Source organism: Crinia signifera, chromosome 7, assembly GCF_055691185.1.
Source record: "Crinia signifera chromosome 7, ASM5569118v1, whole genome shotgun sequence".
In the NCBI taxonomy this organism is placed as follows: Eukaryota; Metazoa; Chordata; class Amphibia; order Anura; family Myobatrachidae; genus Crinia; species Crinia signifera.
This window is the reverse complement of record NC_139223.1, coordinates 140496654-140515677: the sequence shown is the minus strand read 5'-3', so window position 1 is coordinate 140515677 and position 19024 is coordinate 140496654. Positions and strand designations below refer to the sequence as shown.

The 19024-nt window shown below is 41.8% G+C and overlaps 1 protein-coding gene across 1 annotated transcript in view; it reads left to right on the top strand.

The window, feature by feature from the left end:
• The window catches only part of THSD7B (thrombospondin type 1 domain containing 7B), a 443716-nt gene that overhangs the window by 281748 nt on the left and 142944 nt on the right, over positions 1 to 19024 (top strand). Inside the window, exons 13-14 of the mRNA XM_083153878.1 lie at positions 11387 to 11581; positions 16808 to 17071. Of these exons, the coding sequence (XP_083010004.1) occupies positions 11387 to 11581; positions 16808 to 17071 (459 nt within the window). The remainder of the gene's footprint in view (positions 1 to 11386; positions 11582 to 16807; positions 17072 to 19024) is intronic.

The following is a 19024-nucleotide window of genomic DNA, read 5'->3' as shown; positions in this document are numbered from 1 at the left end:
AATGGGCTGCTCAGAAGCTGATTTGTAGTATTTTGATAACCAGTCCCACTGGAAGCTGTTTTTCTAAAACCTAAACAGATATCTTGTAAAATCTCTAAAAGACATTAATAAACGAAACACTGTTCTTCAATTCTATTAGTTCAAAGAATATCTATTTCCTGAGATGAACTGTGAATTAAAACATACCCATCATTAAGCTCATTTAAAACATGTCATAATGTATGGACAGCTCCATACTGTACATGGGAAGCTTAGAAAACATTTTATAGTAATAGAGGATCTGAGCATAATTAAAGTAGTAGTCTATCAAACATATCACACCTGGTAGGACCAGGACTGTAGAGAGATTGCTCCCAGCAAACTTGGGAAAGGGTAAGAGGCTTTGGCTGGCTAACAAGTACAAAAGGAGGGAGGGGCTCTCTAATAAGCCAGGGCCTGGCTAATTACCTGCACCTTCCCTCTCTGTGCCACTTAGACAGATAAAAGGGGCTAGGGTAGGACAACTTGCTAAAGCTAGCAGGGGTCATTGAAAGGAGTAAATTCAGTTCTCAATGAACCTGTAATAAATATCTGTCAAACTGGCAGTTGCTGAAGGGGATAAGGAGACAAGGAAGTGCACTGATGACATTGGTCAAAGCCAGGAAAGAACAAAAATGACTCAGCTTGGATGAGAAGATGTGGCGAGCTGCTACACTTACACATGCTTTCTTACACATCTAAAGCTGGTTAAACTGGTGGTAAGACTCTGGGTGAGGTAGCGAGTTCCAGAGGATGGATAATCTCAAGTGAAACCTTGAAGACGATCGTGAGATGAAGTGACCAGGGTGAAGGAGAGGCATTAGTCAGTGGAAGTGGATTTTGATGAAATTAGGACATGTTCAGAGTCAGACTAGCCTATGGGGTACAAAAACAATCCCCAGCGGGTTCCACCACCTAAGGGCCCACTAACTCTCATATTATTCCAGACAGCTACTGTATATGTTGTTAGTGTCAGTTACCTATAGCATATTGCAAAGTTTTGAAAATCATAACCGTAACTTACACGAAGTTCATCTCAAAGGTAATAACGTAGATAATTAACCCTTTTTTGTACAATGGCATAATCTAGCATGGTTCTCATTGGGGTATATTTACTTATGGGCAGATTTCTAGAAATTAAGATTTTGCCCTAAGCAACCGATAAGATTCAAATTTTTCTATCATCTTTTAGAAGATTATAGCTAGAATATGATTGATTGCTGTGGGCAATATCTCCACTTCTATAAACCCACACTTTAGTACATATACACCTTTGAGTTGTAGATACTGGCTTGTTGGTATGGTCATCTGTAACCATTAGTAGAGTGCATTAATGCGGCATACAGTATAGACAGGTTAACCATAACGTGATGTATTATTATACACCATACATTATTATGCATTCCCAGGATTATGGTGTATTTACCACAGTACATATTTGTACTGCAGCAGAAATCCTGGATGCAGGATGCCATTCTAGGCCATTGTAAGAACCTTGGGACAGCAACTGTGCTGCCCACAGAGCCCTGCACTCTCTGGGCAGTATTCAATGAGGCCAATTCGCCATGTTTCATGGCGAATTTGTGCTATTTTCACTTTGGAAGGTGATTTTTTTGTGTCAGAAAGTGAATCACCCTATTCAACATGCAATTTTCACCGTCTGCGAACAGTGAATGACGGACAATTCGCCATCTGATACTCTCCGCAATTCACTGTGGTTTTTCAATGGGTTTTTCAATGTGATTATCCGTGAGTGTATTCAATCAGAAGATGGCGAATTGCTTTCTAAGTGATTTGTGTTTCACCATGTAGCAATCATCATCTTTTCATGGTGAAGTGGAATGTGAACTTTTCAAATAATGATTTTTATTTTTTAAATTTGGTGTAAAAAGTGTAAAAAAAATCAGGAATTTTATTCTGTGAAGGGGCATGCTATTTTTATTCATGTGCTTACAGCACATGAATATATATTTAATTAAAAAAATATATATTTTTTACACATAACAGCCAGCAGGGGGCCGAGAGCCGCTCATTACATATTCATATATTCACTGCTCCTGATCATTACATATGCAAGATCGGGAGCAGTGATAGCAGCTCCTAGCTCTCCCGGGGGGCAGCTTGTGCTGCCTGGGTCCCAGGGAGCTCTCCTACCCCCACATACATTCTGAGGCAGGCAGGGAGAATTCCATCTCCCTGCCTGCCACCGTCCCCCGGCTCTCTGAGTGTGCGAGAAAAAAGGCTAAGAAGAGGGAAGTGACCCTTGGATTTGGCCATGGGAAGGTTGTTGATGACCTTGGAAAGGAAAAAAGGTCATGGCCAAATCCATGGGCCACTTTTTAATTCCTCACACTCCTTCATTTGTCTGCCACTCCTCGACCAATCTTCTTCATTGTGAAGATCTATGGAATCAACTCCATTGATGGCCCCTAATAGGTCATGTTCATAAAACAAATATATTTTTCTACCAGTAACGTAAATATAATTGAGTTGTTTTTGACATTTGCTTGATTTAAATATAAAGTTTGAACTTGTGCATATCATACATTTTCCATGGTTCTCTATAAAATGCAGCTGTTTTTTGATGATGCAATGCAACTGATATTTTTAGCAATGAACATTTTTTTTTAGAACTTTTCAGACATTTTTCTTTTTACTCTTCCTTTTTGAAGAGTATTCAAAGTAGATATTCTCCTTTAATCATTACATTGTTATTAAGATGTAAACATCTATAAAGTACTTTTTAGGCTTCAAACATTCTAATGGTATTCTACTATCACAACTCATTTGTTATATCCTCATTAATGTTCACTCATGAATAACAAATTGTTCCAGTATAAGGTATAACTTCTATTAATGTGATATCTATACATCAATTATTATTACTATTCGGTTATCAAGCATAAAGACACAAAAACGAATTTACGAAACAGTAAATATCTGGACTTATTTGGCTGTGAAGTGCATTTCATAGGGCACACCCACGTTCCAATACTTGGACCTATCCACAAAATAAATCTAGTTGTGCAGATTTGCAGGTCCCCTGGAAAAAGTGCATTGTGAACAGAAGTGTAAATAACACCAATCTATTACCACTGACCATCATTCATTTTAAACCATTACATTTTTCTAAAATATTGATTAGTTTTTCTTTAATTACATCTACAAATAATCATGAGAGTGCAGAGATATCAGAATTATAATTTTCATTTATATGTCTGATAGTATGTGTAAGAGTTTTTCTACGGTTCTCTTTGAAATGGAAAGAGCAAAATATGTTCTATTGAAATTTCCTGACCTCCATTCCTCAGAAGAAGATAAAAATCAAGCCCTTTGGTGAGAAAACACCATCTGTCTTGCACATAGCATGGAAAGTTCTCCTTTCTCACATATGTTTGTCTGTTATTTGAACAGTTTTGTTTTAATAGGTACAAAGGTAGTCAACTGAGAGTTTCTATTCAACAGATAATAATGACTGTTGTCAATCCACTACTCCCAACAATCACAATGTGCATAGTTTTGCATTCCAGTGGACAATGCCTGGAATTACATGCATCACAAAACTACATTTGTGTTGAACATTTGCATGTTTACTGATGACCATAACCATTCAGTAACTCATATTCAGATAGAAAGGGGTGTATTCAATGCCGGACGATATTTCCAACAGGCAGAAATATCAACCGTTTCTGACATTATTAGGTTGAAATGACATTCAACTTTATTCAATGTTGGGCCTGTTTTATGATTCTGACAGTTGGAAACTCTTAAGATCTGTGAAAAGGGCCATCAATAGTCAAATAAACAACAGCAGATTCCACAATCCAGCAGCCGTTTTCGATAATGCAGATTCAACTTTATTATTTATCACCAGTTATTGATATAGCTCACACATATTCCGCAACACTATAAACAAAGTTGAATCTGCACAGGTAAGTCCCGTCCGAAAACATCTGATGTTAAACACTGATGGTCAATATTTTCACCTGTCAGAAATATTGTCCAAGATCGAATACCCCCAAAAGTGTTAGAAGTTACTTAAAAGGAGACAAGGTGACTGAGGGGTAGATTTATTAAGCTCGGTGAAGTGATAAACTGTCTGGTTTTTATCACCGGCCAATCAGCTCCTACCTGTGAAGTTACAGGCTTGGTTTGAAACATGACAGGTAGGAGCTGATTGGCCAGTGATAAAAACCAGACACTTTATCACTTCACCGAGCTTAATAAATCTACCCCTAAGACACCTGGCAATAGTGGTGTTCGGAAGCTCTCTCTCTCTCTTCCTGTTTTGTGCCTAATTTTCTACTTTTGATACATTTGAAGATCATAGTGGCATAATGGTGTTGAAGATCATAGTGACATAATGGTGTTAATTGCGGTTGAGCAAATATTTGGAGTCCTGTCTCCACATGAGCATGCTGCATACATGCAATAATGTACATAAGAAGGTATGCATGTGAAAATAGTTCCAGATTGTTACTAAAACACTGTAGTGATCTCATTTCTAAAAATCTGTGTTCAGCTAGGAATGTGATTGATTGGTGTTATAGTGATAACACACGGTGCGATTTTGCTTGCGTTTTGATCCCGATTCAATTGGGATAAAATTAGAATGGTACGCAAAATGCATTCGATTTGACTATGAAGTACAGGTCAGTACCATATAATCTTGCCTGCCAAGACTATTTTTCTATTTGATTTACACTGAACGGGAGCGCGCATTGGGATCGAATCTCCATTAAATGCAGAAAAACCATTCGATGCCCATTTGATTTTGTATTCGAATTTCTATTTGATTTTGTTTCTATAAGCAAAATCAAATAGAAAAATAGTGCATACTGTATCTTACCATGTGAATCCTCTATTATAACCAGCCAGGAAGCTGTTGCCTGGGATACACACATTGCTTTTTTCTACTTTGAAATATCTTTCAGGTGCATCTGATTATACAGTAGTTGTTGGCTGGGATTTGGTCTCCACTACATTGGAATCCTAGAATTTATATTTCTCCTGTGTCGGTTATACTGTAGCTACCTGATCAGTAGGTTTTAGCTAGGCACCATGACTTTAATTCTATGCAGTTGTCCGTGTCCATGGAGTGTTCCTTTAGATTCTTCTGTCTGTTTTGTTATCTTTTCTTTTATATTGATATCTATTATTTCAGTCATGGGATTTGCCTAATATTGTGATCATTCATATATGTGTATGCAATACTGTTGCATAACCTATTGTTAGAGGGTTTTATTCAGTCAATAATACCATACTGTGTTTAAATTGAACTTTGCCATGGTAACCACACTAACCCACAATAAGTCATTAATACCGACAGAAGTCCTAAAGGCACTTGAGTACTACTGTAGTAAGCATGTAGACAGTAGCTGTAAGGAAGGAAAATAGTGGTTATACTTCTAGAGGTTTATTGTGGTGTTCGTACCAAAGAGAGTCATCATGAAATGCATTGGTTTGGCTATTTTACTGTATGACTACAAAATACATCAAAGCACAGAAATGAGGAAACACTGTAGGTTGGGTAACCATAGGCTGCTAGTGTGGGGTTCACTTCAGGGACATTCATAATTTTGAATTTCACTATTTTTTTGTGCTACAGTACAATAAACTAGGAACTCTAATAGAGTGAGCGTCAATTGAGACACCACTAACATCTATAGATAAGTGGTGATTTAAACATTTGTTCCCATACAATTGAAAGGTGCGATGAGATGCGCACTCCTGACAAATCCCATCGCACAGCTCATAAAGTATGTGCTGCACATAATTTTTGTACTAGATTGCATTTCATTGCATTGCATTGCAAAACGTATGCAATGCGATGGATTCTAGTCCAAATTGCATACAATTATTGTACTGTGTGTGGGCACCTTTAGACAAAGAAACACTATGAATGCTCTTTTCTATGGAAATATGGTTAATTTCCTATGTCACAACTTGCCAATATACAAAGATAGGGTGATTAAAAGCAAAGACTGCGAGAACAAACATGAATGACAACTTAGAACAAGGAATAGATTTAGTCCAGTCTTTATAATTTAGTTCCAATTCAAACAGCATTTAGCCAAAGTAGTGGTTATCTAAGTTTGACTGTCCACTGCCCTGGTGTTGTGTTTGACATGCAATGGGGGATAAGCACTATTAATAATAGTAGTAGTAGGACAGTGGAACTCTGTGGGGTTTATGTACTAAGATGGGAATTCTATTGAAGATGGGATGTTGCTATATGCAACCAAGCAGAATGCCTCTGACAATAAAGCATGCATTGTTGCAACACACGGTTGACTCCAAATGCAAATGGTAGTGCTATAGAGCCATTGGAAGAAGTGGTTTTAATAGCCATAACTTTTACTAGACTTACAGAATATACTGTACCATTAGGGTCAACCTAATGACCATATCCCCAACCAATTTGTGAAAATTGGTTGGGGATATGGTCATTAGGTTGACCCTATTAGGTTGACATGCATTAGGTCAACCATTGAAGGTTGATAGGGCTTAGACCAGGCATGTCCAACGTTGGCCCTCCAGATGTTTTGAAACTACACATCCCAGCAGGCTTTGCAATAGTTTTAGCATTCTCTAATAGCAAAACTGTGGCAAAGCATGCTGGGATGTGTAGTTTCACAACATCTGGAGGGCCAACATTGGACATGCCTGGCTTAGGCCGTCAACTGAAATAGAAACATAGAATTTAACGGCAGATAAGAACCACTTGGCCCATCTAGTCTGCCCCTTTTTTTTAGGTCAACATGGCTAAGCTCTTCAGGGTCAGAAGGTCAACAGTCAAAAAGTTGACATGAGTTTTTCCATTTATTTTGAGCCTACATGTGCCAACAGTTGGTATTTCATGCCCTACCATCCACTACGGCATGGTGGAAAAAAATAGTGTTCTAAGCGCAGCGAGGCACCGAGCCCAAGGCATGGAGAGCGTAATAAGCCATACAAGGGGACATGATACACTTAGACAGTGTCCACATCGATTAAATCGACATCCAGGACAAAGAATCCATAAAAAAACTCATGTTGACCTTTTGACTGTCGACTTTCCCATTGTCTACCTAATGCTTGTGTCGACCTTCCAACTGTTCCTGTCAACCTTCAGAGGAATGCATGTCGACCCTATGACCAAAACCCATTGGTTAGTGGTGCTGAAAAAGAAATCACAGGCTATTTTCAATGAAAGCGATAATAAGCCTGATTTCACTTATGCCCTACAAATTATAATACCTCCATTCCCAAATAATTCAAAAATAAAAAAAATACAATTAAAAATGAATAACGCACTTACTGTAAAATGTAACAGTTAAAGGATTACTAGGAGTTTAGAGAAACCATGCTCTAAAAACATCCATTTATCAGTCAGACTCCTAGTAGACTCACAGTCAGTGTCTTATCTATACAGATGGTGCCTAGAGCCATGGCATCGTGTGTTTCTAAAAAAAAAAGGCATTGTCATTTATTTCAGATTCTACAATAGCGAACCTTAGCAGTCTCCACCATGCTGTGAGGGATGTCACTTATTAAGAGTCACAGTTTGTGGAAATGACAGATCTCTCTCCATTTAAAGTATTTTTCTGTGCACAGCGTGTGGTGGCTGACTTCCTAGCAAGCGTCAGCTCGTAAATCCTCACTTAAATGGCTTCTTTTAAAGTACGGGGTAAAGTCTTTTGATTCTTTAATGTACATCGATCAGATACATTTAGCAAGTTACTATGGAGATGAAAAAATATATATACTGTGCGTATTATTTTTTCTGCATGCCACCTTTATTCCCGGTAGATTTCAAAGGGGTTGATATATGGCATTCAGCCTTAGCTGCATGTTACAATTTACATAGTGTAAGACAACAAAGGGAAGGTAACAAATATTATTACTGATTTTTTTTTCTAATAAGTTTGTTGTTTGCATATAACTTTTTTTTATCACTTATCATATGACAATATTTCCTGTGATATTGGGCCTAATACTGGTTTGTAGGCAGTGGGGACGTTCATGCAACTGTGCGATTATCGGTAGACTGCGCAAGCACCACGATCGAATTCCACACATGTAAAGTTACCTTTGCAATGCCGATTGCAGTAAGGATTTAAACGCAGAGTTATTGACAGGAAGGGACCATTGGGGGGTGGCACCAAAAATGCAGGTGTGTCCCAGCCATTTTTGGATATATATCTGCCCTCAGCTTTGATCATGTACATAGAGCAGCGCTTCTCAACTCGGTCCTCAAGGGCCCCAAACAGTGCACATTTTCCAGGTCACCCAGGTCATTACTCACTGATACATTTTAAAATATTACAGGTGGAGCTAATTATTTCACATGTGATTCTGTGTGGAGACCTGTAATGCCCCTTTCCCACTGCAGCCTTAAAACGGTATATTGCCGATTTTTTAGGGCAAAATACCGTTTAAGGGTGCAGTGGGAAAGCGCCAGAGTTGAAATACCGTTTAAAGTTAAACGGTATTTCAACCCGTTTTCCAAGCAGGGTTTTAGCCGGTAATCTACCATTTAAGGTGCAATGGGAATGCATCTTAAACGGTATTCTTTGGTTTTACCAGCACGTCTGGCGATGAAGGCTCATATTTGAGCCATCATCGCCAGGTGTGTATGGCAGCCAGGCTGAAAGATCAGAGACTTTCAGCCCAGCTGACCGGCTGCTCCCTCCCCCGGCTGACACCCGCCCCCCCGCCGTCCACACCCCCCGTCGCCCCGCCGTCCACACCCCCCGTCGCCCCCACTGGTGCATATACTCACCCCGCCGCCGTGCCCACGCTGCCGCTCATCGGATCTGCTGCGTCTCCCCGGCCAGGCCACACAGCCCGGCGGAGCGCCCCACCCCCGGCAGAATGCCCCGCCCCCGGCTGGCTGCTCTGCTAGTGACTCGGAGCATGTAAACTCCACTGGCCACCAATGCGATTTTTAAGCAAGTAATATATAGATTGCTGGCATATGCCAGCAATCTATATATTACTGATACCACTGGGCACCAATGTGTATATATATAAGCCATTAATATATACATTGCTGGCACATGCCAGCAATGTATATAATCACTGGCACCACTGGGCACCAATGTGTTTTTTTAAGCCAGTAATATATAGATTGCTGGCACATGCCAGCAATCTATATATTACTGATACCACTGGGCACCAATGTAATATATTTAAGCCAGTACATATATACATTGCTGGCACAGACCAGCAATGTATATATTATTGGCACCACTGCCCACCAATGTTTATATTTTGATATGCCCACTGCCACCAATGTAGTGAATATATACTGTATATACTGGCTAGCACCAACTATATATATATATATATATATATATATATATATATATATATATATATATATATATATATATATAGGCAGTTTGCATTTAAATATACATTGGTGGCAGTGGGCATATAAATATAATAAGCAATCAGGGCCGGCACTTGGGAGCAGGTCAGTGGCGTGGAGCAAGGTGACTGGCACCCGCACCCCGTCCCCCCTAAAGCCAGTTGAGCCACACTGCACCACAGCTGACTTGCTCCGGCGCCCGCACCCCCCACCTGTGGACCGTTCACCGCGGAGCGGCGTGGATGCACACACATCACCCCGTTCCACCCCCCCCCCCCTGTGGAACTACTCGCTGGCGGCCGCATACTCCCCACCCCCGTGTCGCTGCCAGTAACGTAAATATGGAACCAATGGAATTCAAACCCAGCCCATTATGTAAATAGCCGTTTATAATGAAAGATTTTCAGCAAAGTCTTTCACCTCCTGAAAATCTCTTGCTCTTTGGGGAAAATAGCTCAGTGTGTACGCACTACTTTGGTGAAAGATATATGTAACAGAGATTTTGGCCCATTAAAGCCCATTAAAGTCACAGGCACTCATTTGTGCTCTAAAAACGTTTTGAAGAGCTAAAACGTTTTACCTGCAATGGGAATGGTACTTAAATGGCATTTAAAACTGTAATCTGCTGCAGTGGGAATGCTAAATACCGTTTAAGATTACCTGTAACTTAAAACGGGTCTGCAATGGGAAAGCAGCATAAATCATGCACTGTTGGGGGTTCTTGAGAACCGAGTTGAGATCCAATGACATAGAGAATAATGGTTCCAGAGTCACTACTGCTTTAGCCATTCAGGGAGTTATTTCTGCATTGATGCTGTGTATGTGTATGCAACTGCTGTGGACTTTGTAATGGCTCTGGTTCTGTGCATAGCCGAGCAGCTGTCAGAGATGCAATTCTGTTTTCCATGAGCTCTTTTTTAATCTGGGTGGTTATTTCACTTGTGATAAATAGCATGTCTGGAGGTTGATCCAGCAGACAATTAAATGCTGGACCAGAGAGTTGTTCAGTTGTATAATTGCCACTTTAAAGAAAGGTTGAGTATTCCGTATCCGAATATCCGTTATCCAAATTATTCCGAAAACCATACATTCCAGAAAGTGAAAAAAATAAATAGTTTTTGCTAAAAACTCACTGGTGAGATTTGTAACAGCACTACTGGGGACATGATATGTAACTGGCACTATATATGTACAAGAAAATGATTGCTTGGCATTCAAATTCAATATCTGAGATAGTACACATATTTTGTTTCATGTTTTGAAACCTTGTTTTTTTGAACAAATAAAATATATTTGTGTGCATTTCATGTGGTAATAAAATATATTTGTGTGCATTTCATGTGTTTAAGGTAATTATACAGCATAAATGCAAGATACTTCAAAATATATCACTGAAATATTAAAATATTCCGAAATACGGAATAATCTGTTATCCAAAATTCTCCTGGTCCCGAGCATTTTGGATACAGGATACTCAACCTGTAATAAGTTGGGTGTATGAATGTTGTTTCATACAGAGCTGTCTGACACAGCAATCTCCATTGCACAAATTTGACAGGAGCCGCACATTGCTACTCTGTGCTGTTGGAGACCCTGCTCCTTCCACTGTCTAATTATAGTTTCTATCTTGCCTTCACATGCAGCCCTGTCCTTGAACATGTTTCATCTCCTAACTACACTATGTAACTATATCCCACTTCCCACTTATCTCTATTGCTAGCTTATATATGACTACCTCTTTCATATGCAGCATTCATCAGAATCCACAGACAGATCAATACCTCACACATAAAGAACAGTTATCTTCTGATATGCCCAATGCTGCTGTGTCCTTTTAAATTATTTAATTGGTTACATGTTTATGTAGCCCAACCCACTTCAAAACTGGAGAACCACAGATGAGTAATGAGTTGTAAATTGAAGCTAAACAAGGGGATTGGATCCTGGTAAAATGCACATTAACATAAAGTACTATAGAATCAGGGGATGAGTCTGTTGTTTCTTGTTTTCCAGATGTAATCTGTGTTACTGCTGATGACCATCCTACTCAAGTGACAGATTGTCTTCGATGGGCAGGACCAGTCCCACCCTTAGTACAGGAGTGTAACATCCCCTGCAAAGAGGACTGTACATTTACCCCTTGGACCCAGTTTACCTCATGCTCAGCAGACTGTGCTTCATCCAGGATCAGGAGAAGGCATCTTACTGGTAAATGCTATTTCACCTCCTAGAACAGGCATGTCCAAACTATGGCCCTTTAGTTGTTGTGGGACTATACATCCCAGCATGCCTTGCCGTAGTTTAAGCATTCCTTAATAGCAAAACTATGGCAAGGCATGATGGGACTTGTAGTCTAACAACAGCTGGAGGGCCATAGTTTGGATATGCCTGTCCTAGAACTAAAATGACAAATACAGTAACATTAATACTAAGGGTTAGAGCTAACTAATTTGTACATACTGTATCAGTGGGCAGCATTACATTATGGCCGCCATCCCTACACCGGTAGCTGGAGGCATTGGTAAATGAAGTACTGCATTAGAAATTAGAAAAGACCAGGTTGATTTTTCCTTGTAATTGATTGCCGCTTTAAAATAAGTGGGAAAACTGTCCCAAAGGGCGGGATGTACTAAACTGAAAATGCGGTAAAAGCCCCATTTTAATATGCAATAAAGCCCCACCACAGCTCTAGCTGGTGTAACCCTATAGAAGCCTATAGGCTTCCTTTTGTGTTCCTGCCGCCCGCGTAACCCCCGCTGATCCGTGCAGCCCCCCTCATCTCTGTTTGGTGCAGACTCCTGGTGAGCTGCCCAGACCAGTGACCTCCTCCTCCCTGCAACTTTTCCAGGTGCAGAGAGGAGGAGGCGGAGCCACGCAGACCCTGCAAATGTCTGAGCAGGAGGCTGCCGGGCACAGCAGGAGGAGGGAAAGCCGTGGAGACCCGCTCACCCTCCACCTGCTGCAGCTCTTATTGTATGATGTGTGGCGAGATGTACCGCAACTGTGGCATTATCTTTAACCTTCTGATTCTCACACCCTATTACCTTTAGGGGATGATGCATCTCAGGATGGCATTAGATGTATCCAGCAATTGGGAAAGGGCGGCCACAGATGTATAAATTATGTCAGTACAACATTCCGAAACCCTGCAGTGTTGATATAGAATATTAATTACTGCAGCTCTATAATGAATAGATCCTTGAATTGCTCCATTCAAACATTCATTAATGTTGAGAACTGTTAAATACACCACAGGGAACTTGATTTGTTGGTGTGTGTATGTACAGCAGAGCATTACCAATGACTATGTAATGTTCTCTCATAACACAACATGTGGGAGATCAGTTATTTCATTAGTCTGATTATTCGATGGGCTTCTCTAAAAAGCCTTTGTTTTGGTATATTATAGCTCCGCGTTGTAAAGGCTGATGGATTACAATGCAGCCATACTTAACATCCCTCTGAGATACAGCTGTTGTGTCCTGATCATGCTGTTACTTTAATTGTGCATAATAGAAGATAAAAGAGAAAACATACAGTAAAAATATCACAATATGCATAGGAGCCATTCCTATGCACGCGGGAGAGAGTGAGAGGCTTGCACGTCCCAGTCAGCCAGTCCACCGGCCTATGCCTGGCTGATGGTGGCTCCATCTGTATTTCTTCCATGCAGTCCGACTCCCCATACAATCCAACCCCCCTGCAGAATAACTAAGCCCTCCCACTGCCTTACAAAACTCTCACGCTGCCCCTCTAAGCACTCCCGCTGCCCTACTAAGGGTACTACTACTGATGGTTATGGTATAAATTGTAGACAATGTCTACATCTATAGTCTCTAGGTCAACCACTAATGGTCAACAGTGACTAGGTCGACACCTTGAAATAGTCAACATACCCAAGGTCGACATTGACAAAAGGTCAACACAAGCTAATGGTTGACATAGGCATGGTCGACATGAATAGGTCAATGAGATTTTTTCACATATCCTGGGTGAGATTTAATAGGATGAGAGATTCAGAAAGTGAGAGATTTGGTAAGAAATCTCCACTTTTTTTAAAGCGGCAATCATTTACACTGCAAAATCAGTTTGATTTTGAAGTGTAAATGATTGCTGCTTTAAAAAAAACCTGGAGATTTCTCCCAAATCTTTCACTTTCTGAATCTTTCATCCCATTAAATCTCGCCCATGTGTCTATGTCAACATATGTCGACATGGACACCGTATAGTGTACCGCAGCCCCTCGCATGGCTCAATTTGCTCTCCATGCTCGGGTACATGTAGAATATCTATAAAATTAAGAGAAACTGTGTCTAAAGGGCTATACATTGCGAAAAGTGCCTAAGGAGCTCTACCTGGTGCAAAGTGCCTAAGGGGCTCTACCTGGCGCCGTGTGTAGGAGCGTGTGGTGTAATGAAAATTGGTACGATTATGTGACCACACCACTTCCCCCTGAAGCCACTCCCCTAGCATTTTGTCACAAACTGTCCCTATTTTGAGTATGGAGGGGGGTACCAGTTCCCTTTCTGGCAGCATTATGCTTCACCGTTGCAAGACAATAAGACACAAGTCCGGGGTTGCCAGTTTCGCCATATCATTGAGGCTGGGCGTTCTCTACTTCTGGACTCGGACAACTTTCCTTTGAAGTGAAAGCATTCTCCTTACCCCAGAACTATAGTGACCATCAATCAGCCACACTGTAAGTTCTTGTTAATACTTGTTAGGCACTGTGAGCTTTCTTTTATGTCACTAATTTTTCTTTCTCTATATATTTTCATGTATTATTTGTATCTATCTATATGCACACTAGCTTTTGCGGGCTCTTCTCAGTCTGCTCTGACTTCAGAACCCCCACGGTCTTCCAGTCCCATCGCTGCTCCCATCTTGCCCCAACTCCATCTCGCCCCATTCACTGTGTATATATAGTCAATTCCTGCACCCACTGAGCCCTTGCAATACTGTGTGTGCCCCCCCCCCCACCCCCCGCACTGTGCACATCATGCACACTGTCCTGGGAATACCCCCAGTGTGATGTGTAAGCACCAAGCATGACTAGAGCACCAAGCTCCCAATAGGTGAGCAATAATTGGTATGGCCAAGAAACAACACCACAAAAGTTCCTACTCTGCCCTCCCCAGTGTTAGGAGACTATTTAGACTATTAACAAACCACCTTTCCAGACCACACCCCCACAACACTGGCCACACCTCCCACATCATTAGCAACAACCCAGCGGTCCTTGCCCCCCCCCCCCCCCCCCCCGTGGCACACAATAAGCCATTCATACTTTTCAGCTCCTGACCCATATGGACCCTTATCTGGCACTACAGGCTAGCTGGATTCCTCCTCACTTGGGGCCAGATGTACTAATCCTGAAAAGTGATAAAATAAAGAGTGATAAAGTCAGCCAATCAGCTCCTACCTGCCATGAAATAGGCTGTGTTTTAAAAATGCCCCGTCCCCGATGTTTGGGTTTTGCGTATGGGCGAATATGCTCATGTGCACACCCCCGGAGCAGACGTCTTTGGCGAGTTTCATATTCGCCAAGCCATTTGCTTCAGGAAAGGCGGGCTGGGGGCAGGCAGGGGGTGGACGCAGGGGTACGCCTAGTGTTTCCTGGGCATGCCCAAAAAAATGATGGGTGCACCCATGAAAAAAGTGGGTGTACTCCCACGAACGCAGGCATGTCAATGCTTGCTCAGGTGGGTGGCTGACATCACATAATGTCAGCGTCAGCCCGAATTTGGCCATCTCTGGCCAAAATAAAAGTCTAGACTGACTTTCATTAGCGAACGGAAGAGAAATCATTCCATGGTGAGCTGCATGTGAAAGGATGTGCATGCAAAAACATCCACTCACATGGGAGCAGACTCTGGGCGGCGGGGGGTGGGGGCAGGTGTTCGGCGGGGCTACGTATAGCATTTACCTGTTCACTAGGCTGCGAGCATAGCAGCCTAGTGACTTATAGCTTGATTAAGAATGCTTTATTGCGGTTCTTTTCCGTTACGAGGTAATCCACCCCGGCATCAGGGACACAAATGCACAATAAAATTGAACACCATTATATACAAATACAGGTTTAGTATACCCTATCCGAAATGCTCGGGACCACGAGCATTCCGGATAGGGGAATTTTTCGGTTTTTGGAATATATTTTTTAAAGCATACTTACCTGTCCCCTGATGGTGTCCGGTGGTCCCTCGGCGTCCACGCAGTCCCCGGGCGTCCACAGCAGGCCTCCGGCATCTTCTCTGGGTCTCCAGCGGTCCCAGGAATGCATTGCGCGAGACGTCACTGGCGCGCGCGCACACTCGCGCAATGCATTCCTGGGACCGCTGGAGACCCTGGAGAAGATGCCGGAGGCCTGCTGTGGACGCCCGGGGACTTGGTAAGTATGAAAAGAGGGTTAGGGGGTTAAAAAAAAAAAAATTGAATGATTCCAAAAACCACGGTTTTTGGAATAATTCGGATAAGGGATGTCCGGATACCGGATACTCAACCTGTACACAGATAGAAACAAACCCCCTTTGCAAATATCTGATTGGATGCTCTACTCACCCCCTGTGTGTGAGCGCGGGTAACCGAGTAAACCCGCCGCCATGGAACACATTGACGCCGCCGGCATGTAACAAGTGGGGCGGAGTGGTCACTCTCACTGACCTCTCCTTCCGCTTCACGTGGTCTGATGATACTGTGAGCGCTCCGGCTGACCGCAATAAAGGATTCTTAATCAATCTATATCTGTTGAATTGCCACCTATCTTCTCTCTCTCTCTCTCTCTCTCTCTCTCTCTCTTTCTCTCTCTCTCTCTATATATATATATATATATATATATATATATATATATATAAACATTGATTCATCCCTCTTGGCTTCTTAGCTTTGTATTTGATGCTATAAGATGCCTTGTGCACAGAAAAATTACTTTACTGTTAAATTGCATTAATTTCCCTTTGTGCAAGTATGGCAGCCATCTGGGACACCTCAAAGTGTGAGTAATGTGTGAAATGTTTATTGTAAGCAGAGGCAGAGTAATTGTCTTATTTGCAGTATGTAATTGCGGAATATTAATAATGTATATAGCCTTCCTGAGACAGGAGGATGCCGCACAATTTCTCTTTTGTGTAACGCCGCTGGTATACTTCTTCTTTAATGACAAATAGTTTGATACCTTGAACATTTCAGTGAGTAAATCCACTCTGTATCCTCCAATGTTATTGTTGTGTAATAAAATGTATCGCTTATTCTCCGAGCGGGAGGCAATATTAGTTGGCCATGAAATGTCACAAAATCTGAAATACCGTATTTAAACTTTTGCTCTTAGGTGGCTGAAAACACGGAAGACAAATATGTTTTTATTTAGCTGGAATATGAATTCTGTTGCACTTGTATATTATTTTAGATTTCAATAAAACAATGCCATACTCATTACAGGGAAAAGCAAGAAGCGGGACAGATGTCAGAATGCCGAGGTTTATCCGTTAGTGGAGACAGAGGCCTGCGTCTGTAAAGCATATAAATCTCAGCCGCATGGAAATTGGTCAGACTGCATAATAAGAGACTCAAGAAATGATATTCAACTGAGAACGAGAACTCGGGGGAAGATGAAAGGCTGCGGAGAAGGTGTCCGGTTCCGTGCTCTTGCTTGTTATGATTTAAGTGACAGGATAGTAGAACCCACGCTCTGTAGTCATTCTGGTAAGTATAAATGCTAAATTATCTCTAGGTCAGTCATTTATCAGCAACTTGCATTAATTGTTGGGGAAGCCTATTATGACAATGTAGCTTTTCTTGTATAAATACAGCTTTTACCCCTTTGTCTACTGTCAGACAATGAAATTCATAGATAGATGGTCATCTATTTACTGTTCCAGATAAGAGGACTGTGTTAGAGATGTACTAAGCCTTGGAGGGCGCTAAGGTCCATACACACTGGGCGACTATGGACATCGCTATCATCGCTGGGGGGAAAGCCGCTCAGTGCATAAACACTGAATGGCTTTTCCCCTGTCCAGCGCCGTCAGCGGGGAGTGGATGGCTTTGCATAGCACAGAGCTGGTAATACCAGCAGATGAACTGCTTTCCCAGCAATGATGCGGGAGCGCGCAGCAGCGCCTAACGCTCACCGCTCATCGCCAGGGCATACACACTGGGCGGCTTTGAGCTGAAAGCCGCTCAAACGTGCTGTTTTGAGCGGCTTTTAGCTCAAAGTCACCCAGTGTGTATAGGCTTTTACAGTGGAGAGAGATAAAATGCCAGCCAATCAGATCCAATCTGTCATATTAGCAACTCTACCTCTAGTTGTCATATCTATTGGTGCTAAACTTGATGACTGAGCTCTAGGAGAAGCCCGAAGAGGAATTATAGTTGGCCACTGAAGGAGCATGTTTGGGAGCACCATCTTCATCACATCATATGTTATAAAACATGCGTATATGATGAGGGAGTGGGGGCAATTTGATGCTATTCTCATAGAAGTATAGCATAAACCCACAAATAAACATATATTTATATATTAATCATGAAAGTGAAACAGAGTGCAGAGGCTCGGCCCACATATTAAGGACTATTTACTGATATCCTATACAGTCAAAAAGCTCAGACAGAGTTCCTGTGACATCACACGATTAAATCAAATATATATATATATATATATATATATATATGTAACCACAAAACCACATATATGTAAAGCACTTACACCCCCCCCCCCTTGGTTGGAGAAGGATATATATATATATATATAGTCCAGAATATCTGCACACAGTTGTGCAGATGCGGAGCACTCTCCGTAATCACAAATCAGCCTTGTGATAAAAGCAAATAAGTAATTTAATCCAACTGGGTCAACATAGTTATACACATCTGAGGAATGTATGCTCCGACGTTTCGGTCCCAACATGGACCTTTATCAAGGAGCCTACAACATACAAAAGATAAATACAGTTAATGCATGTCCTGCTGAAAAGAAAAGACATGCATATACACAGAGCAAAAAAGCATAGTTACGTTTTTTCATTCAAGTAACAGGTAGTCAACGACGCAGGAACAGCCTGGGTATGGACAGGGTCAGCCAGCCAATCTGACTGCCCTCTGGTCCAGCTATTTATACCATCTGCTAGGGGCTTAGAGCTGGACAGCGCCACAGACACAAGTCTGTGTAGCGCTATGGTACTTCCGGTGAAACCGGAAGTTTGGCGGCCGGAAATCGGCCGCTGGAACGCAGCTGTGGAACGCACAGCTTCCGGGTTAGCCGGAGCTGTGCGTGATTATGGGCTAATAGGACTAATTGCATGGTTATTAATGGCGCACTGGTGTTCTTAACGTTATGTGACAGTAAATCAAGGTGTTGGGGAACTAATAAACCATGCTTAACGTTTAAAGAACGTGGTATATAGCCGGATCGGGTTATCTGTATTTACCAGGATCTATGGGTGAATGGGGGCTGATGATGGTAATGGGATAGGTGCAATAAGTGTGAGGTCGGTGATTAAGGGCTGATTAAGATAGTGGGATAACGGATGAATGCAATTAGTGTCTTGAGTGAGCTAAGTGCAATTGAGATGTGATGTGGCAGGCTCCGTGGTAGGATGGTCACTTAGGGGGGTGTCAAGTGACAAGTGACTAGCAACGTGTGTGCTATGTTAAAGT